The sequence below is a fragment of the Phacochoerus africanus genome, chromosome 10 (genome assembly GCF_016906955.1).
Source record: "Phacochoerus africanus isolate WHEZ1 chromosome 10, ROS_Pafr_v1, whole genome shotgun sequence".
NCBI classification, from domain to species: Eukaryota; Metazoa; Chordata; class Mammalia; order Artiodactyla; family Suidae; genus Phacochoerus; species Phacochoerus africanus.
Window position 1 is genome coordinate 33393167 of NC_062553.1, and position 23687 is coordinate 33416853.

General features: G+C 41.5%; 1 protein-coding gene across 8 annotated transcripts in view; it reads right to left on the bottom strand.

Moving 5' to 3' along the window:
* The window catches only part of ATP8A1 (ATPase phospholipid transporting 8A1), a 252441-nt gene that overhangs the window by 73335 nt on the left and 155419 nt on the right, over positions 1-23687 (bottom strand). For all 8 annotated transcript variants that reach the window (XR_007137501.1, XM_047798800.1, XM_047798799.1 and 5 more), the window contains one exon: positions 9029-9201. Coding sequence is in view for 7 of the 8 variants with exons in the window: in XM_047798800.1 (XP_047654756.1) it covers positions 9029-9201 (173 nt within the window). In the remaining variant the exon portion in view is untranslated. The remainder of the gene's footprint in view (positions 1-9028; positions 9202-23687) is intronic.

The window sequence follows — 23687 nt, forward strand, 5'->3', positions numbered from 1 at the left end:
ATGAATATACAAATAAAGTATGGTGGATGGATGGGAACATATTAAATACTTGAGAATGTTTGCCTTAAGAGGAATGAACAGTGACTGGAGATGAAGGGCAAACACAAAAATAATTCATAAAAATCCACATAGAACTTCCTTTACTTCCAGATGCTATGATGCTTCCAGCTCAGAGAGAAGGCTAGTGTACATCTTCCAGCCTGACTGCTTTGCTGCCCTTGTCCTTCAGCAACTTGCTGGCATATCCTCCTAGAACAGGGGGAAGGTACCAGGTCGGGAGGAGGGGGCAGAGCAGGATCCGCCTTTGCAGTCCTGGGTTGCTCATTTATCTCTTGCTATTGAGACCTCGTAAAAAAACAAACAACACCATCAAAAAAAAAAAAAAAATGGGCAGAAGATCTAAACAGACAGTTCTCTAAAGAAGACATACAGATGGCCAAAAAACACATGAAAAGATGTTCAACATCACTCATTATTAGGGAAATACAAATCAAAACCACTCTGAGGTACCACCTTACACCAGCCAGAATGGCCATCATCAAAAAGTCTACAAACAATAAGTGCTAGAGAGGGTGTGGAGAAAAAGGAACCCTATGACACTGTTGGTGGGAAAGCAAATTGGTGCAACCACTGTGGAAAACAGTATGGAGATTCCTCAGAACACTAAACATAGAACTACTATTTGATCCAGCAATCCCACTCTTGGATCATCTATCCAGAGAAAACCATGACTTGAAAAGACACATGTACTCCAATGTTCACGGCAGCACTATACACAATAATCAAAACATGGAAACAATGTAAACATCCATTGACAGAGGAGTGGATAAAGAAGATGTGGTACATATACATAATGGAATACTACTCAGCCATCAAAAGGAAAGAAACAACGGCATTTGCAGCAACATGGATGGACCTAGAAATTACCATGCTAAATGAAGTCAGTCTGACAATGAGGCACCAACATCAAATGCTATCACGTGGCATCTAAAAAAAGGACACACTGAACGTCTTTGCAGAACAGACACTGACTCATAGACTTTGAAAAACTTATGGTTTCCAAATGAGACAGGGTGAGGGGTGGGGGGATGCACTGAGGGTTTGGGATGGAAATGCTGTAAAAATCTGGTTGTGATGATTGTTGTACAACTATACATGTAAAAAAATTCATTAAGTAATTAAAAAAAAGAAAACAAATTGACTTCAGGAAATATCCATGTTTTAAAGGATTTTCTTAGATCCAAGCGCACAGACGCACTTAATGGAGACCCCAGACTGTGTAGCTGTCCCCACAGAAAGAACACCAGTCATTTTTGAGGAATCATGGAGGTAGGGTAACATGCCAGGTGAGGAAGAGATGGACAAATACCTTAGTTTTCAAGAAAAGAAAGGAAAGAATCTGCATAGTACAGAGCAGGGAGTCTAGAGTGAACTCCATCAATATTCTGGGAGAAGGTCTGTCAGAAACTGATTCCCTCTATTGCTCATTCATGAGCCACAGACACTCCACAATAGCGACTGGCCGATGATGGTCCCAGGGCCAAATCCCAGCAGCATCCTATTTTTCATAAAATCTTGTGTGTTCATAGCCACACCCGTTCTTTTACACACTGTCTGGAGCTGCTTTCAAGCTACACTGTCAGAGTTAAGTAGTTGTGACAGAGACTGTATGGCCCGCAAAACCTGAACTATTTACGACCTGGCACTTTACAGAAAAAGTGTGCCCACCCCTGCACACTATAACATGCTCCCTCTTGGAAACAGGCTATCTGGAACAACCACTTCTTTCATGCCTCAATATAAAGTCCATCATTTTACGTTCATTTCTCTCACCGCTCTCTTGGCAAAAAGCCTTTGTTTTCCAAGACCATCTTTCCCCGAGGATAGTGTCTCTCTTTCCACTTCACTCCATGCCCTACAGCTTCTAGACAGCCATGACCTACTATTCTACCTCATTTCAACTCCGGGCACTCTAGCCTGGCTCAAGACACCAAACCTTTGATTTGCCCTAAGTAGGAATCTCTCAGATAGGTTTGTTAATAAGAAAGTAATCACTAGAAACCATCAAGGGCTCAAGGAGAACCAGTTACACCAAACTAAATCTGTTCCCCTTTCCCCCCAACCAGGTCCCAAGTCTGACAGATCAGAGAAATGCCATAGGTTCCAAAGGTCATGTCCTTGGCAAATCAGCAAATGAAGTCCTTTCATGCTATCGCTGAAGAACTGAAGGAGACTATAAGCCATCTACTAGATGGATCTGTATTTGATGGAAGAACATATTAGAATGTGGATCTAGTGATTTATGTAAAGCTCTAAGGAGGCCTTTAGTGGAAGGCTGCAGAGCTCTTCCACTAAAGGCCTTGCTTTTTGCTACAAGTGCAAAAGAGTCTGATTGTAGTTATGGAAGACATATGCTTATTCCAGGTGAGCAAGATACAAAACAGAAAAAGACTGAAATGAAGAAGATATGACTTAAGAGGGACGGTGACAGAACCAAGATAGCCGTTAACCTTGGGAGGATAATAAAATAAACAAAGCATGATGGGGCTTCTGAGATGATGGTCACGTTTGGGTGCTGGATAAGGGAGCATGTTTCCTTGGTGAAAACACACCGAGCTTTACACGTCTGCTTGATGTACTTTCCAGTACAGTCGAACTCTCTTTTATCAGAATTACATAATCTGCAGTTCTAATTTGTGTGTGTGTGTGTGTGTGTATGATGGTGGTTTAGGTAAACGGAGTCACATCTAAAGCTATATAACGTTGAATGACAGCAGCCTTCTAGAGCATTTAGATTTCTCATATATTTTTGGGTATTTTATTGCCCAGTATGGACTCCCTCGATGATGACATCATACTTGGCTATGAGGCTGTGACATGGCCACGTTGCTCTTTTAACACTCCTCCGTAGAGGTAGAAGAGCAAATGCGATGGACAAGGCTGAGCAACTTACTATTATAGCAAAGCAAAATATGGGCATTTTATGAAGCTGTAAAACTGATTCAGTGCGTCCTCTTTTAGCCATATATGTATGAAAGAAATAGTCTCTCAACATTTCCAACATTTATTCATATTTTCTTGGAAGCAAATATAGGGTTGACATTCATTAAGCGTTTGTAAGTCTTAAAGCCAAACATCTGCTTGGCATCCAACGGTGTTCCGCAACTTTTTTTCTTGAAAGGAATGTCTGCGGAGCATGTATCAGCTTCATTTGTGCTTTATGACTACCCTCTAAGTAGAACATTTATTTAGCGAAATCCTTCAGGTTTAAGATACTCCCCAAAGACTCAAGAAGCAGAACTGACTTGACCCTTTACTTAACATCCTCATGCTATGACAGAAGGTATTCGAGGTGTCCCTTTAGACCCCTTCTTGGACGGCCCCTCGATCAGACGAAGGTGAAAGGTTCTGCCTGGAATGCCACTCCCGAGTGACAACACTCACTGGAGTCAAGTGTTTTTTTATGCACTTTGGGGGGGAAATGGCCTAAAAGAGGGTTCAACTTTGATTAGAGATGTTGCAAGTAGGGAAAAAATGCTTACTTCAATTGAACTTCTGCTTTTCTGAAGACATGAGTCCATAAATTATGCAGAAGAACGGTGATTACTAGACAGTCTAAAAGCTTGGAGGCTCGAGGCCAATTTTCAACCAACTGTCATAGAACATAAGTTTCAAAATATGTTTAAACTAAACTGACAACTACAGAAAAAATGGAAACTTCTTTGAAAGGCTGGGTTATGTGAATGCCGAGGAGCTCGGAAACCACACTCTCTTAACACACAGCCATACTCCACTGCACCATTCCCACTCTCTTCTGGAGGGAATATTGTGAGAGGTAGAACATATGCTTCCCTGAATTAAGCTGATCCAACAAGTGGACAGACTCTTCCCAGCACAGAGTGGCCAACAGAAGGAGGGTTCATCCCAAAGCTGAAAAGGCAAGGAGAGGTCCCCTGGCCCTGGAGCCTCCAAGCTGGAAGGAGCTGACCTAGCAAGGGTGCATGTGTGCATGGATTTCCCACCTTTCTATGCCAGAGATGCTCCAATCTTTTTTTTTTTTTTTTGGTCTTTTGTCTTTTTCTCCATGGCATATGGAGGTTCCCAGGCTAGGGGTCAAATCAGAGCTGCAGTGGCTGGCCTATACCTCAGCCACAGCAATGTGGGATCCAAGCCACATCTGCGACCTAGACCACAGCTCACGGCAATGCCAGATCCTTAACCCACTGAGGAAGGCCACAGATCGAACTCACATCCTCATGGATATGAGCTGGGTTTGTTATTGCTGAGCCATGACGGGAACCCCCTGAAACTCCTATCTTAACTGCCATAGTCATCCAGGCTCCCTGGAGGATTTGAATCACTGCTATGCACCTAGTTCTTCATTTTACAGGTCACAACACCAAGGCCAGAGAGATTCCATTAGGTATCCAAAGTGCCAAAGTTTATCCAAAAGGATAAAGTTAGAATAAGGATTTCACGAATCTCCAGCTAGAGCACCATTATATCCATTATACAAGCCGTAGGGCCATAAGGCATAAAATATTGGCAACTGAGATAAGAAGTTATTTATCTGGCACCGTCAGTTTGCAGAATAGTTCTTGATTTGAGCTGTGTACACAAATCTCCTTGAGTCCTGGAGCAAAACTCTCCCCTGCTCTGCCTATAAGGAGTTAGAGGGAGTCTGTGAAATCCCTAAAGTTGTATATCCAATTTCACATGTTTGTGTAAAACTGGTCCAACAGCTTTCATTTGTTCTTCAAAAGTATCCATGATCCCACCAAACGGTAAGAATCCCTGTACTTAAAGAAGGGAATAGAAGGACCACAAAAGGGTTAGTTTATGTTTCTCACCAGAAAAACATCAGAAACGCCCTTAAGATGTGACGCAAGTTTCCTATTAAACGACTCAGGTTATACAAGTAAATTCCTACAGTGGTCAAAACAAACCTGCCCAGTATCTACGAAAACGCAGTACTTGATAGACTGATCAAAACAGCTTTCACTTTACTTCTTGGGTTTTACGTCCTTGGACAAATTATTTGAGGTCTAACACGCAACCTTCACTTTGTAAACCAAAACCAGGACTCCGAAGCCCCGAATAATTTGGGGGCCGGGATTATTTCTGTCTCTGAGTATTCCCTTCAGAAAATGATGGCTGAATAAGAGATGTAATGCCAAGTGACAGGGAACAACTGTTTCTTTCAGTGCGACTGCAGACTCCAGGGAAAACGCTCAACTTCCTCACTGTGTGTCAATTAGGCACACACTAAAAACTGCCTCCTGCCCTGCACTCTGATAATGTCAGGGAAGAAAGTGGCTGATGTCATCCTGAAGATGGGACTAATGTCCAGAGTGTCATTATCATCCTTTAAGAGGAGGCTCTCCCCCTATTTCCGCCCTAGCGGAGGGAAGACTGCAGAGGAAGAGCAGACTCTGAATTATCTTCTCGTGTGGACTGACAAGAACTAAATTGTAAAGTAGTTTGAGGGGGGACAACCCAGAAAGCCCGCATGAACATAAACGAAGTTGGGAAACAGTGCCCTACTGTATTTGGAAATAATATTCAGTATTTATCTGCACTGTTTCTCATAATGGAGTAAAATAGAGAATTTCCTGAGGCTAGGAGATTGCAATCATCTGAAAAACCAAGAGTGATGACCGCTTGCATTTAACTGTAAAGAAGGATCTACGGAATCGTCCACCTTATCCCTCACCAGTGATAGAAGCATTATCATGGCAATTATGCTCTGAGGCCAGAAAGCTAAATGACAAGAAGATGGTCGGTGCCGATGGTTTAAATGCCAAGAGGCATCAGTCCAAGAAGGTGCACAGACATAAATCGGGCAGTGGCCCTGATGTAATTATGGGCTTAGATGAATTCTCAAAGCCAGACCGGAAGTTCAACCACAGTCCTTAAGGGAAAAGAGAGACTACGAAGGTAATTAGAAGAAAAAAGCAGAGGAAAGCTATTTTGCTTAAAAAAACACCCTAAAGCTCTAAATAAAATGCAGTGTCTGCACAGGGACCTTCCTGGTCCTCAAACATGCATAAAACAGGTCGCAGGGAGGAAAGGGCCACACACATCTTTATAAGCTCAGTGTCAGGGCTGAGCTGCACGTGCAGGCGGAGTGTGAGTCCCTCCCATGGGCCTGGGACCCGGCGGAGCCCTGAGGGCCATGTGACTTGTGAGCATCCAGAACGAGGATCTCAGGAGGCAATTTCACAAGCGCAGAGCATATTTTGTTTTTTTCCTCCCTTGACTCTGCTTTCTAGTTTCTCTCTCCCTCTGCTATTGTTTAATTTTGTGGTTCAACTTTTTGAAGAATGGTGGGAGGTACCGCGTTAAGCAATGCTCTAAGAATGAAGCTCAGCTGCGAGAAAAATCGGCCTCCCACATCTTTCAAACCAACCGTGCTTGTGCTTAGAACAAAAGGCAGAAGAAACACGAAGGAGAGCAGGCAGGACGTCTTACTCATCTTCGTGCTGCAGCGTCGCTGCCCAGCACACAGTAGGCACAGAACAGATGCCAGCTCTAGGAACACTGGCCATTTTATCTAAACTGCTCTGTGTTCTGTTTCCAAATAGGAGGCCACAGTCATATCAGTTAATGTGCTTTTGAGCAATCTCGGGTTGATCCTGTGATCCCATTAATGAAAGGGATTAAACAACCAAGGCTGGCACAAGACTTTCCCCAAGGGAGAGTGTCAGAGATAAATGCTACTAAGACTTGACCAAGAGATTAGCAAAGAACCAAGAAAAGTCACTGGAAAAGAAGATTTAAAAAAATAAATAAATAAATAAAATATACTAAATCTTAACAGCAGTTTATCTCTGGGTAACAGAATTACAAGTCGTTTTTATTTTCTTGTATTTCTTTATATTATAGTTTATTTAGTTTATTTCTTTTTAAAATCATTTATTTATATAAATATTTTTTTCTGCTGTACAGCACTTCATTGTTTGCTACGTGTTTATGTATATAGTCTTCTTTCCTTTTCTTTTTAAAAATAAATTTGGAATCATCTTATTCATATCATGCCTGTCTGGTTTTTCTTTTTATATCATGAGCATTTCTGTATCAATAAAGTCTTGGTAAAAAATGATTTAAAAAAAAGAACAACAAAAAACAGGAGTATCCTCTTGCTTTTAAAAGGAGACAGTCAAGATAAAATAATTTCCAATTTTTTCTTCATGGTCTAGCAGAGTCTGATTATTACTAATATTTAGTATCTGTGCAACATACTGCCTAAAAGCTTTATACTAATAGTATTTATTAATACATGCTGCAGAGAAGAAAAATTAAATGACTGAAATAATTAGATTCTTAGGAATAATAAGCAACTCTTAATGCTCTGAGTGTATTATAGTTTTATAGGCTGAAATGATACTTATCAAGGATACTTATTAAGAATGGTTTAAGTTATATTTCACAAAGTATATTTCAACTGAAATTTAGGAAATATCTATAAGGCATGACTTAAAGGTTTGGAGATAATATCATTTACAGGATTTTTAAGCAAGTGAAGCCTGAACCAAAAAAATTTTTATGAAGATTCTTTTATTAAGAAATGTATCTGGGAGTTCCCGTCATGGCGCAGTGGTTAACGAATCTGACTAAGAACCATGAGGTTGCGGGTTTGATTCCTGGCCTTGCTCAGTGGGTTAACAATCTGGCGTTGCGTGAGCTGTGGTGTAGGTTGCAGACGAGGCTCGGATCCCGTGTTGCTGTGGCTCTGGCGTAGGCCGGTGGCTACAGCTCCCATTCGACCCCTAGCCTGGGAACCTCCATATGCCGCGGGAGCGGCCCAAGCAATGGCAAAAAGACAAAAATAAGAAAAAAAGAAAAAAGAAATGTATCTGAAGAGAAAAATGAGATTCTTCTATTAAAAAAATACGTTAAAAGAACAAAATAAAAGCAAATAGTGGAGTTCCCATCATGGCTCAGTGGAAATGAGTCTGACTAGCATCCATGAGGACGCAGGCTTGATCTCTGGCCTTACTCAGTGGGTTAAGGATCTTGCGTTGCTGTGAGCTGTGGTGTAGGCTGCAGACATAGCTCGGATCCCGAATTGCTGTGGCTGTGGCGTAGGCTGGCGGCTACAGCTCCGATTAGACCCCTAGCCTGGGGACCTCTGTATGCTGAGGATGTGGCCCCAAAAAGACAAAAAAAGAAAAAAAAAAGCGAATAGTACAGTTTCAAAGATAATGTTATAAGCACAGATTCTGAGAAACCCTCAGAAACCCGGCTAACATTTCATTTCCCATGAACTGAAAGCAATTTGAGGAACTGCTACCCTAGACCTAGTCTGACCAGCTAGGAAGATTCAGTAAGTGGGTGGCAAAGAGGAAAATCCTTGTGTTTCATGGTGACCAAAGGGAAGAGACTGGGCATAGTCATAAATATACTTTAAATTTGAGGAAGACATGGTTAAAACAATTTAGACAAAGACATGGGTAAGATTCTTTGACAAGAAGTACAGCCAGAATTAGAGCTAAATGGTTCACAAAAATGCAATTCTGTGGAGTAGGCCTTGATAATGCAAAACAGATTTTAATTTAGGATCCAGGCAATATTACAAATTCGAGGGCAGAAGACTGGACGCCCAATAAACAACCTTCAGAAAAATGTTCAGCTATTTGGAAAATGATTCTCTTAGTGTCCCCCATCACGCGTTCCCCCAAAAGAAGTTGAAGCAACAGAATCAAAGACTGAATTACAGAAAACAAAACCTTTACCGAAGAACCCCTCGATAGAAATGCAGGTAAAAAATTTCAAACACAGAAAAAGGCAAGAAACTACTTATTCAAATCATGAACAATAAACATTACTGATTGTTAGGACTCACTTTCAAAACTCTGCTAGTAAATTCAATCCCAGTTTGTAAACCCTGAGTCTTGAATGAATGAATGAACAAATAAACTTGACATTTACAAATTTTGGATAAAATAACTTCAAGGAACTTTAAAAATCCAGAGCTGAGGATCAAGCTGTTCTGTACTAAAATCTGACAATATTATGGAGAACTTACCTGCAGCAAATTACAGCTTTGCACGACAAGGCTAAGTCCAGGAAATACTGTCGTACTCCAAAAGTTAAGGCATACTTGAGGGTTTTCCCATCAATGATAAGAGCAAAGTCATTCTCCTTCCGAAGGGCATCACCAAGGGTAGTACAGTGACGACTGAGAGTTTCCCTTGTTCCCTGTAAAATTAAACAAAAATGCCCTCAACATTTACTCCCATTTGTTCTACTAAGATGCCTTAAGGATGTGCAGCAACTACTTTTAGTTATTTTCAGCGCTTTTTATGTTTCAGATTGCTTTCACACACCTTCACTCATTTGAGTCTCACAAAAGCCTCTCAAAGAAGACTGGACAAATGTTATCAAAAAAAAAGTAAGCAACCCCCTTAAAGTCCTATCTCTCTTCCCAGGAGGGTTGCAACTAGATTATACATCACTTGTTGCCCTGCCACCTTTGTTCATTATTCCAACCACACAATCACAATCTTGCAAAAATATTTTCAGTATATTATCGGAGTTCCCGTCGTGGCTCAGTGGTTAACGAATCTGACTAGGAATCATGAGGTTGCGGGTTCGATCCCTGGCCTTGCTCAGTGGGTTAAGGATCGGGCGTTGCCATGGGCTGTGGTGTAGGTTGCAGATGCGGCTCGGATCCCGCATTGCTGTGGCTCTGGCGTAGACCAGAGGCTGCGCCTCTGATTAGACCCCTAGCCTGGGAATCTCCATATGCCACAGGAGCGGCCCTAGAAAAGGCAAAAAGAAAAAAAAATTTTTTTTCAGTATATTATCTTGTTAAAGCATAACAACACTGAACTAGTCAAAATTGCTTAGCTATCAATCAAGGGGAAAAATTGGGAAATACAATTTAAATAATTTATGGGTATTCTTTCAGAAGTATTCAATGAGATTGAAACTTAATTCCCAGTAACCCAAAGGAGGGTTACTTGCTATTTCACGAATTGACATCTGTATTTTTATTTGTAATTAATTTTTTTTTTTTGTCCTTTGTCCTTTTAGGACAGCACCCATGGCATATGGAGGTTCCCAGGCTAGGGGTCTAATCGGAGCTGTAGATGCCGGCCTACACCAGAGCCACAGCAACACAAGATCCGAGCCGCAGCTCATGGCAACGCCGGATCCTTAACCCACTGAGCAAGGCCAGGGATCGAACCCGCAACCTCATGGTTCCTAGTCGGATTCCTTAACCACTGAGCCATGGACGGAAACTCCGACATCTGTATTTTTAATCATGATTTCATGATGTTGCATTTCAGCTGGGGATGGTGACAAGAGGCCTAGCAATCTTGATGGACTGAATAAAAGAACCTCTCCCATCAATGAAGAGTTCACTTTCAGGCACAGTAAAAACCTTTAGTGTCAAGGAAAGCTTTGTTCACTTCAACTATACAGAAGGGTTGTATTTGTTTCCCTCTGTCAAGAACTACCTTCCCAGTTCTTCAAAGAGAAAAAACATTTCAAGATATTTAATTTTTCTCCTCAAATCCTATAGCCTCTCCCTATAACCAAAGGGGTCCAGCTTTTTATTTCAACAGAGCCCTAGCAGTGTGAAGAAACAGAACATGGGCTCTGTACAGGGAAATATAAGAAACAACTGCCCTGCTATTAGAGTTCTGTTCTGAGTGCTAGGATCTGAGCCTGCAGCTATTTATATAATGAATACAAGGCTATAGTTATATAATAAAATATACCTATAATAAAACAATACATACTAACTTTTGTTATAGTCAAGGGAGATATGATTATTGTTCTAATTTAAGAAAGTGGCACAGTTATTTGACCTATCTTCAGAAAGACAGAAGCAAAAGCAGAAGTAATTAAGATTTTATACTGGGGACTTTTGAAGGTGTTTCTGTATTCATATTTCAAATGTGGGACACAGTATGTTCTGAAATTTCAGAATCTGTTTATCAAAACAACAGAACCATGTTGTACCGTAAAGTAAGACTGCCCAGCCTTCCCAACACTGGAACTTCATGTAACACTTCCCCTGTTCCTTGTTACACACAGTGACACAAAGGGACCACCACATAGCAGCATTCTTTGCAGTATTTTCTGTTCACACGTTACATCGGGGGGGGAAAGAGCTGTTTTAATTTACAGGCGTCACCCTCTTATTTCCTGCTGAACATTTTTGGCCCAAGAGGACTTTAAGAAGAAGTGAAAAATGTCAGTAAAATTCTGAAGCACAATTTAACAATGGCTATCTGTAGTAGGTTGCCCTGGATTGTCTTAAAACTAAATTCCCATAAATGAAATGAGCAAATGAGCGAGTTATGCACTGATAAAAAAAATAAAAATAAAACAATATTTAGCATGTGCCACACACCAGTTGTGGTTCTAAGAGCGACACACACAGATGGTTAACACACTTCTTAACACGAACAACCCTGAGGAGGAGGCACAACTCTTGTCCCCATTCTGCAGATGATAAGCATGAGCGTTTAAATTCTTTGCCTACAAACACATGGCTCCTGAGTAGTGACACCAAACTCAGAATTAAATTTCTGTGCTAGCTTGCCTTTCGCTACATAGCCCAGCAAAAACAAAACCAAGAGCACCAGGCATAGCAAATTATAGTGGAATCCCCACACCATTCCCTCTTCTGTCTCCCTGGAGCCCTCGTCATCTGTCTTTCATCTCATCTTTACCGCCAACACAGACTTCTCTTTACAAAACAAATTTGAAACACAAATCAAGTCTCTTCTTGCTCTAAAATTTCTTTCAGTGGCTTCCTACAGCTTACATAATAAAATCCAAAATCTGAGCCCAACTAACTTTTGTTCACATTTCCCTTCAAAATCTTTCTTTTTTTTTTTTTTTTTTTCGTCTTTTTAGGGCTGCACCTGCAGCACATGGGGGTTCCCAGGCTAGGGGTCGAATCAGAGCTGTAGCTGCTGGTCTATACCACAGCCACAGCCACATGGGATCTGAGCCACGTCTGTGACCCACACCACAACTCACGGCAATGCTGGATCCTTAACCCACTGAGCGAGGTCAGGGATCGAACCCACATCCTCATGGATGCTAGTCAGATTTGTTACCTCTGCGCCACAACAGGAACTCTCCTTCCCTTCAAAATCTTGGCTTCTTTATCCCCTCTCTTGAGACTGCCCTTTCTGTCTGAGGATACTCCACTATCTTTTAAACCAGTCTTACCTTCCTAAGCCCTCCCAGACTCACTCCATGCTAGCAAGAGTTACGTGAAGGAGAAAGACAATGTTGAATCGGGTCCACAAATACAGAGCCTGCAATTACACATACCTGGGAAAGACATGCTAATGGAATGAAAGCACTGATAAATTCTGATTTCCCTCACATTATCACTTCTGACGAAACAGAGAGAGAGAGAGAGAGAGGGAGAGAGGCTGCCAAAGAGAGGAGTCGGTGTTCTGTTTCATGCTCCTTAATTTTCTAGAGAATAACCCCTATTAACTCAACAGTCTTTCAAACTACAGCATTGCCCACTAAAATGCGTGTGTGTATCTGTGTATCTATTTGCCTTCTTGCCTACCTGCCATCTACTTACCTATCTTCCCAAACATCCATCCAACCACCTAACCATCCATCCATAAATCCATCTATCCAAGCTTCCTTCCTTCCTTCCTTCCTTCCATCCATCCATCCATCCATCCACCCATCCATCTGTTTTTTTGAGCTTGTGCCCAAGTCACTCCTGATCTGAAAACAAATGAAACATGAGATGCACGTCAGGAGAACGTCACATTTCTTTATAGATCAGCTGCACTCGAACCCCTGAGCTGTGCAAGCCTCCTTATTAACCAGCCTGTGGCACCCAGTCCTGTGTATGCCACTCTGCCTCCTTCTGAGGGTGTTTTCTAACACCTTAGGTGTTTTGAGAACTTATTCATGGCATCAGGACCCCTGGGTTTCCTGGGTGATTATCACAGATCTTCAGCAAATCAAAAGGTGCCAGGAGATGTAACAGATATCACATTTCAGAAGGTGAGGTCAAATCTTCCCCCAGTGAATTCTCCAGTCAGCTCACCTAGGGTGCAAGGTAGCAACAACAGAAAAGCTGAAAACCTTTTCCTATTTTAGTTTACAATTTTCTTTTGTAAGCAGCTCTGTTGTCGGCTGTGTGTTGCCAGTTACACGTTATATTTTACCCTTATTTATACTGCCAGGAGTATTTTAAAATTCTTTCATTTATGAAAGTTTATGGCTTCTCCCCCAAGCCTGGGAGCCATACTTTATGGCCATGTTGCATTGAAGCTTATCTCCTGTAGCTAGAAATAAATTTATTACTACATTAGCTGTTGCTTTGTTTTCTTTTTTGGCTACTGAAGGGGGAAATGTTTAAACATTTAAACTTAGTGATATGTGAAAGTGAAAATATATAAATGTGAAGCTAACTCAGAAAAAGGGTAAAAGACCACAGAGTACAACAAAATAAAAGCTCTCTATCTCCGTGTGCTACAAAGTCTTGTGAGCTGAAAGAAAAGGAGCATCTGTTGCTACAATCAGGGAGAGTCCGAAGTAAAGGCAGTTTGGGGAGACAGACAAGCAAGGGGGTGTGGGGGGGGAAGGCTGGGGCTCAGGCGCCTTATCAGGGGGGCCCCCGGCACGGGAGGGAGCCGCAGGGAAGTGAATCGGGCTTTGCCTGAGCCTCCCACAGCCTGCATCCCACGTGGACACTGGTGGTCCAGCATTCATTTCTCTGCTCCCCACCCGAGGCCTCCCACAGCCAAGGGCTCGTCAGGGGTGCTTATGAGCTGCCCCACGCTTCCTGGCTTTGCCAAGTCACAATTCAGCCCACAGCCAACACGTTCCTCATCCTGCTGCCACAAGAAGGGAAGGACCTCACCTGCCCCAGGACAGGCTCCACTCCAGCTCTCCTCTTGCACACGGGTGCTCACTGCTGCTGATCTAGTCTCTTACCCACCCCTCGGCAATTGCACTGTTTCAAGACGCTCCTCCAGACCTTTGCTCCTCCACCTGAGAGTCCAAATTTGGCCCCCTTCCTGCTGCAAACATCGACCTGCTTTACTGAGAACATTCGTTTTCAGAAAGAACTTGAACGTTCCTCTCTGACCTCAAAACTTCCCTTTTCCTAATCCTCCCTAATTCCTGAGTCAGGGGAAGACCTGTCTTCTTTTCTCACCTCTGTTCCTCCCACTTCTCCCTGGCATCTTTATTCTCCTCCATTGTCGCTGTGCTTTTCCTTTAAGACTACACGCTAAAGCAATGAACAAATAAATGAACCGAGAAATGTCCCCCCGACCCTCTTTTTCCTGAGTCCTCCAGATGACATGAAAAGCTCCATCTTTTGGATTCTCTAAATACTTGTTTATCCTTACACGGTGTAGCATTCGGTATAATTAACTGCTTATCTGTTTCTAACTCTATTTCCCTTCAGGATTGAAGCCCTTGATAAAGAGACAAAATCAATACAAGCTTGGTAATGAAAGAACCACATTATTAGTGACTGGAGACTACCTTACGGGAAGTTACAATGGTTTTCTTGTGAGACCAGTCTGAGGATTGTTTTTTGCGGCCTGTAAAACTGTTGTGTAATCTTAGGTACTCTTAATTACAGCAATAAATTAAATGTTTGTGTGCTCATTGTATTATAGAGGAAATGGAGAACAAAGCAGTGGTTACGATCCAACATCTCCTTCCATCTCAAAATTGTCTAAAGACTACAGTAGAATCAACACTCAGTCTAGCTCCTTAGAGATCAAGTCAGGTTATATAACAGTGGAATAAGGAGAAGAAAACAATATGTATTCGGTTTATAAGAACCATGCCTGGAGGAGAAGAAAAAAAAAAAAAAGGAAAGAAAGATGGGTGGCAGATAATTAGGTCAAGTAGAATTCCTCACAAAGATAAGTCTGACCAGTGGGTCTTAGGAAAGTTCTGTTTGAATCCTTTTTTTTTAAAATTATTTTACTGAAGGGTAGTTGTTTTGCAGGGTTGTGTTAATGTCTGCTGTACAAAGTGATTCAGGTCTGTATGCATATATATATTTTTTCCTATTCTTTTCCTTTATTGTTTATCGCGGGATATTGAATCTAGTTCCCCTGTGCTATACAGTAGCACCCTGTTGTTGATCCATCCTATATATAATAGTTTGCATCTGCTAAGCCTGAACTTCCAATCCATCCCTCTACTACTTGAATCTTCAGGGAGGCTCCTGGCAAAACAGGTAATATATTCATGTAGTACCTATCGAAGAGGGGGAACTTTCCCACCCTCCTCTTCTTGAATTCTTTGCTTGTCTAATAATTAATTGGCAGAAGACAGAGTAACATGAACCCTCCCCCCAATTTAATTCGTACATATGGCAGTCTTATAGAAATGGGAACAAAGGAAGTGGCCAAAGCAGGAAGTGTTTATATACATATACATATATATATATATATATACATATATATTTTTTTTAACAAAGAAACAAATTTGTAAAGAATTGACAAGGTAAAGAAAAGAAGTCTAAGCTTGGGGGGTGGGGTAGATAAGTGAGGAAGTAACAAGCTTTGTTGAAATAGGTTCTTGGCTCTGAAGCCCGTGTATCTCTAGTGATAAGGATGTCTCTCTACCTCCTGGCACAGGGAGGGTACCTTTCAAAGGAGAGATTTCTTTCTTGGTTTCTAAAGACAAAGGAGGGTCAGAATGTTCTTGTACTGGCTGATTCTTAAGCAACTTTAATGCAAAAAAGTCAGTATGCCAGTCTGGCATATTTTGGGGTGGCTTGCCTCGAGCCCCAACATACCCTCCAATGAAATTAACAATTTTTAAGACATCAGAGACTGGCAGCTTTATGGAAACCTTTTTCATTACTTTTACATGACCTCTGCCAAGTCAACCCTTGATAAGTCACAGAGGGCACCCTAGACAATGATATCTGACCCAGTTTTGTAGTGAACTAAACTGAAAGCCTTGAGATGTTTGGAAAGTATCCTTGCATGAAAGATGTCATTTTCCTTTTGGCAAAAACCCTGCTTGGAACAGTCTAAGGAACCCAGAGGCCAGATGTGGAAAGAACATGTTAGGCCACCTAAGAACTATGTTTTTGATGGCCCCAAATGTAATCTGCAGAAAGCACCTGCATAAAAATGGCCCTTTTGAGCTTCTGGCCTTTGGTTTTTCTTCCTGGTTCCTTTCAGGGGTTTACAGGAACAGACTGTCTTACTTAGGAACATATCCAGGGAACACCCTAGTCGAAAATGTAGGAATGTCCCTAAGGAGAGGAAAATAAAAAGCCTCCTGCCTTTGACTAGAAGACGAGTCTCATCCAGTGTAACCAGCAGAGACAGGCGAAGATTACAGATAGTCTAAGATGTAACACCTAGAGGGTGGGGCTTCCACACCCTCCTCCAGGGTTGCAGGTCTCAGAATGACTGGAGAAAATGTGTGATCACTCACCTCCATCCGGAGGGTGTCAACAGCAAGGCTAAGCCAAAGAGCAAAAGTTAAAGGAAAAAAGTATACATATACACACATAATTAGTTCTAACTCTATGTTGGTGTTTGGGTCTGAATGCAAATAAACATGTAGCATTTGTATTTATTCCTGAGAATCTGTTAAATGTGTGCTGGTCAAATGATAAACTTATGTCATAAGGAGGATTCTATTCCCAGAAAGGAAAAAAAAGTATCAAAATTCTGAATTACACTTTGACTTTCAGGCACACTATTTAACAATGTGTTCCATTGTTTTTGGATGTGTTCTTCTCCTTCATGAGGTCACCACCAGTCAAGCATACACTTTGGGCTAATAATGAATCACTTTTGGAAGAGACAACGTTCACCCCTGTCAGATGGACTGAACTTCACAAAGCCCATACTTCTGACTTCAGCATCACAGGCCTCTTGTTTTTCACTTCCTTTCTACCAAAAGGGCAAAATGCAACACAAGGTTACAGAACATGTACAGGAATCTTGTTGAGTCAAGATGGGGACTCTGATGAAACTAGCCAACTTGCTAGAGGTTCAGTTACTGTAGACTAACCCTTTATAAATGCACCAGCTGACATGCACAAGCTACCAATCAGAGTAGAGAAAGCAGCCATCAACATAAAACGAATGTGCAACCATAAAATAGTGGAGCATTTTTAGTTAGAAGGGAAAGGCTGCCCATAAGGGTTCACGTGATGCTTCTGGGCACTGATAACATCTGAAGGAAAATGATGAGGCCATGTTGTAAATAACTGAAGTACCAGAAGCTGAAACACAGCCCATGGCTCCGAACTCAAGGTGTACTTCGACTTTAGGTGGTGGTAGAATAGAAGGTGAAAACAAGCTAGTCAAACACTTTTCACCCTCCTTAGAAGGGAAGTATTAAATGTTTATTTTTTTAAGATTCCTTAATGGGATGAAAGGAAAAAATCAAATGAGAATAAGGAATCGTTTCAACCACTAACTTAAGAAAAGATACCAAAAACTCCAAAATCCTTTTGGATCAGGTGGCTACATAGGCTCAGTGTTCTAGAAAGGATTATGTCCTACATTATATGAAAAGGTATTCACAGGTTACATGTCCTATTGATAAATCTTTTGCCAGAAGCATTATGTATTCCAATCTACCACCTCATGATTTATTTTTTCATTTGACCAATTCTAGAAGTTTGACGAACTCTACAATAATATGGTATCAGGATGGTTTGGGTTGAACTGTTGTTCTCCCACCTATGGCTGTCTTTCTTTAAGCAGGTTAACTTTTCTGAGTCAAACTTTCCTCATTCATAAGATTGGGTTAATAACTCTTTTTTTTTTTTTTTTGGTCTTTTTTGCTATTTCTTGGGCCGCTCTCGCGGCATATGGAGGTTCCCAGGCTAGGGGTCCAATCGGAGCTGTAGCCACCGGCCTATGCCAGAGCCACAGCAACACGGGATCCGAGCTGCGTCTGCGACCTACACCACAGCTCACGGCAACGCCGGATCATTAACCCACTGAGCAAGGGCAGGGACCGAACCCGCAACCTCATGGTTCCTAGTTGGATTCGTTAACCACTGCGCCACGATGGGAACTCCAAGGGTTAATAACTCTTTTGTAGGGTTGCTGTAGGGACAAGATGTGCTAACTCGAGTGTCCCATTCAATGCTTAGCTCAGAGGTGACATCCAAGAAAGACGAGTTCTTTTCCTGACATCAGGTCTAACACAGGTGTCAACACAAGAAGAATGCTCTGCAACCTGTCAATCACTGCACAACACCAGTGGTAACCAAGCGGTATATTATTGAGATGGTTTTCGGTTTCCTTTTGAAACCTCCCAATGGCAATTCTACTTCAATTTACTTTTTGCTTGTTAACACTCAAGTCTATAAGCTACTACTTCTATATGAAAAGTATCTGGGAACCTGGGAGTTCCCATTGTGGTTCAGTGGTTAACGAACCTGACTAGCATCCATGAGGACACGGGTTTGATCCCTGGCCTTGCTCAGTGGATTAAGGATCCGGCATTGTCATGAGCTGTGGTGTAGTCCAGTGGCTAAAGCTCTGACTGGACCCCTAGCCCGGGAACCTCCACATGCCACTCGTGCAGCCCTAAAAAGACAAAAAGAGAGACAAACAAAAAGTATCTGGGAATCTGTCTTTTCTCAACAAGAGAAAAGATAGCATTATTTCTTCCCATGTGGCATATAGCCCTTGATAGAGGATAGGAGGACAAATACTTCTGTAATTAACCTAGACTGTTTTTATTTATCTCTTAATTTCTGCTTCCAACCTGATACAACTCCTGAGCAGAAAATAACTTAAAAGTTACAAACTGATTTGGCATTTCTCTCTTACTATGTTTTTTGCAGAGATGACTATATCAATATATGTTAGACTCTAAGCTCCCACAAAGGATATAAAATTACATTGAAGAGTTACATAAAATAGCATTATATGTAAATGTGTGCTTCATAAATAGTAGGTTGAAAATAACTAATGACAAAAAAAAAAAAAACGCAAAGGACTTATCCTGCTGGCATGTTCTTCAGCTATAACACCATCAACTCAACTTCTATTTTTAAAAACAGATAAATATTCCCTGGGAGGGTGTGTAAAAAAACCCTTCGTTTACCTACTTAGTTTTAAAGCCTACTATCAGTTAACTTAAAATGTCAAATAAGAGGATATATATAAGAATCCTAAACTAACATTATACGTTATTAGCTGTTTGGGTGGCGTGTGGCCCCACCTCATCATCATCATTTAGGACATGAGGTATTTACAAATTTATGGCCAAATAATGTTTCATTCTTTCTCTCTTTTCACACTCTCCAAATGTTCACACTCTAAAATTACAAATTAACAGAACATCCCAAGGCCATTCTTAATAATGCATTAAGACCATGTCAAGTATGGACAATGTTAGCACACTCTTAAAAGAGTGAGTTAGGACTCCCATAATAGCTACACGGATAAACCACTGGGTATTCTTTTCTGACAACGTGTTACTGATTCAGTGGAACCCTGGACATTCCATATACCCCTCTGTGACACATATATCAACGACTCCTTTGGCTACTGCAGGCGGTACTACGTTGTAAAGAACGTATGCCTGCGACTAAAGAGAAACTACCTTTATATACAATCCGTCTATTTAGCATTCATCCATGTCAGGGGCACTAGCTCTCTTGGACACTTCTTACCTAAAAAGCCCTGGTATTTCTAAACTCCTAGGTTAGATTAGAATGCAACCTTTACCCATCTGTTTGTCTAGAACCAAACCAACACAAAGTAATATTTCCAAAATGGGTAAAGGCAGAGAGAAGGTGAAATCATTAAAAACACATGGTCAAAGAGGTCTTCTAAAATAGCTTAGTGGAAGGCAGCCAAGCAAATGCATTTAATCAATACTTCTTGCTAAATATAATGGACAGGGAAACAGACAAAAAAAAAAATGTCCATGCTTTGCTGATATGTAGATATGGGCTTTCCAGGGAGGGCATAGATATAAAACACTGTAATTGAGGAAATGGCCCAGTCTCCCAGTAGGGTCATGCCATCCGACAAAGGTCAAAGGTACTAAAAGGGAAGGAGGTGAGAAGAGGAAGCTGCCGCGCTGGGTAAACTGCTCTTGGCCGCTGGGTAGAGGTTTGGGATTTGGGATTCTGATACATTCCATCAGGCAAATAACTCCTTGGGAGGTAGCTAGCATTGTGGAGGATGCCTTAGAGAGAGAGGCAGAGAAGTGTTCAATCTGGGTATAAGTCTCTCTTTCAGGGCTGGGGTGGAGGCATGGATCAAAGAGAGACAAACCCCAGGAAAGGCAGGAAGAGTGCGGTGGGGGATGTAATTATACCATTTAAACAGTTCTGTGGACAAAGGTTTTTACCAAAGCCCCTCATGGTAATGATGTGAAACCACCATTGAAAGCCTCCTAAACACTGATGTGGAGCTCGGTATTACATATTCTCCAGCGGCGGCAGGGACTCAAACGCAGGAGGAAGCATCCTCCTCGAGGAACTGGGTGGGCAGACATCCAGTCTCTCGTGTCGCCTTCAATTCAGCCAGGAAGAGGCTGCTCAGAATATACAACTGGTTTTTTGAAAATGAGCAAATTACCAAATCAATGGTTTGGAGACAGGAACAACCGGGGCCTGTGAGAAATTCTTACCCAGAACCACAAAGCAAGCTAATGTTGGTCCCATTTTCCTAATGATTTGAATTAATTAACGTAGGAATACAGAGGAATCATTATCTGCTGCGCTTTCTCACTGAAGATCCCCAGGGCACACCGTTTCCATTATTTCCTAAGTCCATCTGAGTCAATCTACGTACAACTGTCATAGTAAAATGAAATACGGGTTTTTCTTGAATTTCATAAACACAAGATGTTCCAAACACCAGCACTTCCCAGACGAGTATCTTTCCCTTAGCTGCTCTGTAGTCCTGGTGCTGACAGGGAAAGGATGTAGGGACAAGTTGGGAAAAAGTGGGGGATGCCTCCTGCGATATATATATATATATTTTTGTCTGTGATGATATCCCTGTCACCTCTGGAGAAGGAAGGGTTATTTAGAAACAAAAATGGTTTTTGGCTTAGAGCAATCTAGGTCATGATTCAGGACCCTGCATTCGCTAGCTCTGGGAACTCCAAGTCGCCATCTGTAATTGAGATAAACACCATTGTCCATACTGGAGCAAAGGCTAATGCATGCAGATACATCGGACACACAGGTTTCCTATAAATTTCAAGTTTATGACTGTGATGACTCATCCAAAGATGCGGGCGTCAAAGATGCAAAAAAGTCACAAGGCGTGGCCTGCTCCCCTCAAAAATGCCATTAAGCTGCGGAGAGATGGCAAAAGGGCAGACGGGTTAGAAAGCATTTATCTGTGATTCTGGGTCTCAGAGAGCTCTTAGAAGAGCTCAGATGTTTAGCCAAAAAAAGACATAAGGAAAATTCCGGCTTGGGGAGAGGAAGAATTTCTCAAAACAGAAACACATACGAATCCATGAACAACTTCACTTAGGGGTTCTGCACACAAGCCAAGATTACTGAATTTTATTTAAGAAAAGGGGACACATTTAGTTTTTATGAGACCAAACAATGGGTTTGATGGAACTTTTTCAACCGCATACTTTGGCTTGCAGCAGACCCCGTCTTAAATCAGAGGAAAAGAGCACAGATTACTTGTTCATACGTTATTTTCATTTTTTTGTAATGTTTACATTTTTTGCTAACCCATTGCTCTCAAATGCAACAAAGTTGGCTTTCTTGACTGAGAGCTACTCGAAGTGAGCTGTGTGCCAGACAGCATTTGAACAATCTTCCTGCCATGGGACGTTATAAAAACCTATCTTTGCCTTTGATAGGGAAATGTTAACACCTTGAGTTAACCTGAGATCTTAAAATACTTTCAGGCCAAAAAGCTGAAAGAGCTTCGCTAATGGGAGAAGAGAATTCGTGATACTATAGTTCCAAAGCTGGCAGTGGAGGAAAGCTCGGTGTGGTTTAAAACCTGCCTGAACTATGTTTCAAAGCAATACAAAATGTATTGTATTAGACTCATGGGACCTATCAAAACAAAACCTGAAGTAGCCTCACTTCTCCTTTTTCCCCTCCTTTTCTGGAGTCAAGTCAGTAACTTGCTTATTCTGGATTTCTTTCAGCAGCCATTCAACAGTGGCTGGTTCCCCAAACGGTGAGGTTTGCCTGCATAATACGTATAAGCTGAGCTTAAAAGAGTACAGATGACAGCTGCACCATTTGTGTTATGAATGCCTGTAAGTTATAGCTGAAGCTTTCGTGGTGTTAGAAAATCAAATTCAGCTAGGCAAAAAAAAAAAAAAAAAAGAGCAATCCCATAAAGGGCTTTCTTTTACCATGGTGTTGGGAGAAAAAAAAAAATATATATATATATATATATTCTTATGCTTGTTAATATCAAATGTGGTTAACAATACACTTTCTATAAAATAGATGAGTGAGGGAAAACACTGGTGTCCATAATCAATCCTAGGCTGGCGTAGGTTCATATTCTCAAATTAAGCAGAGAAATTGAAGTAGTGAGAAGCATGGCTGTTTAAAATCACCTCTTACAGCATCTGGCAATGAGGAACTCCCTCCTACCCTTAGGAATAAAAATACTAAAAGAAAGAATAATAATGATGATCATGATAAGAATGGTTCATATTTCTGAAGTGCTTGCTAAATGCATTGTTTTGTTTAATCCTCACGACAACACCCTAGGGATGGAGATTATTATTCCTCTTGTTTTATGAGAGTCGCTGGCAGCTGAGGCCCAGAAAAATCTATTTGCTTAGACTCTGGGATCCAATGACTTAAGAGACATCCTCTGGGCCCCCTTAGCATTAGAAGTGAAGTTCACCTTTCAAGAGTGGGCAGGAGAGCACCTGCCTGCCAATGTTCTCAGGTGTAAATGTGATTGTCCCTGTAAAATCCTTGGTCCAACACTTAGTTTAAAAAGTAAGCACTTCATAAATGTAAGCTAGTGTTTTGCTTATGACTATAACAGCCATGCATGGAAACCTGCAGTGGTAGCAGAGTTCCCTTTTCACAGACAGTCTGAAAACTTCATTTTCCACCGGGATCCAAACTCTGCTTCCCACATATCAGGTGCTGACTCCTAATCGGGCTAAACGGGAATGTCAGTGGAAATAGAAACTGACAAAACTGTGCCCAGACGATCAAAGGAAGGTAAGCAAGGCTTCTCAGGAGTTAAACGTGGGAACACGGGAAGCGTTTTGACTCTGAGGGGAGGAAATTTATTTCTCCAAGTTCCTCACATATATATGTAACCATCATTCCTGTTGATTCAATAAATATTTAGTAAGCCATCTTCCTCTCTGCTCTTTTGCTTGTTTCCTAGGAAAGCCAGACAGTAGAAAAGGAGAAAAAATAAGAGTAAATTTAAGACTCAGCTCTATTTCCCAGGATAGATCCCACAACTCACCACATAAAAGAGATGCTAGGAGCAGGACAGGCCGAGGTTAAGGGTATGTCATGTGAGACTCAAGAAAGATCATTTTGGCACCTACAGAGTTAATGGCTTAAGAAATTATGGACAGTTCCCCTTGTGGCTCACTGGTAAAGCCCAACTAGTATCCAGAAGGATTCAGATTCGATCCTTGGCCTTGCTCAGTGGGTTAAGGATTCAGCATTGCTGTGAGCTGTGGTGTTGGTCGCAGACACGGCTCAGATTCCATGTTGCTCTGGCTGACTACACTGG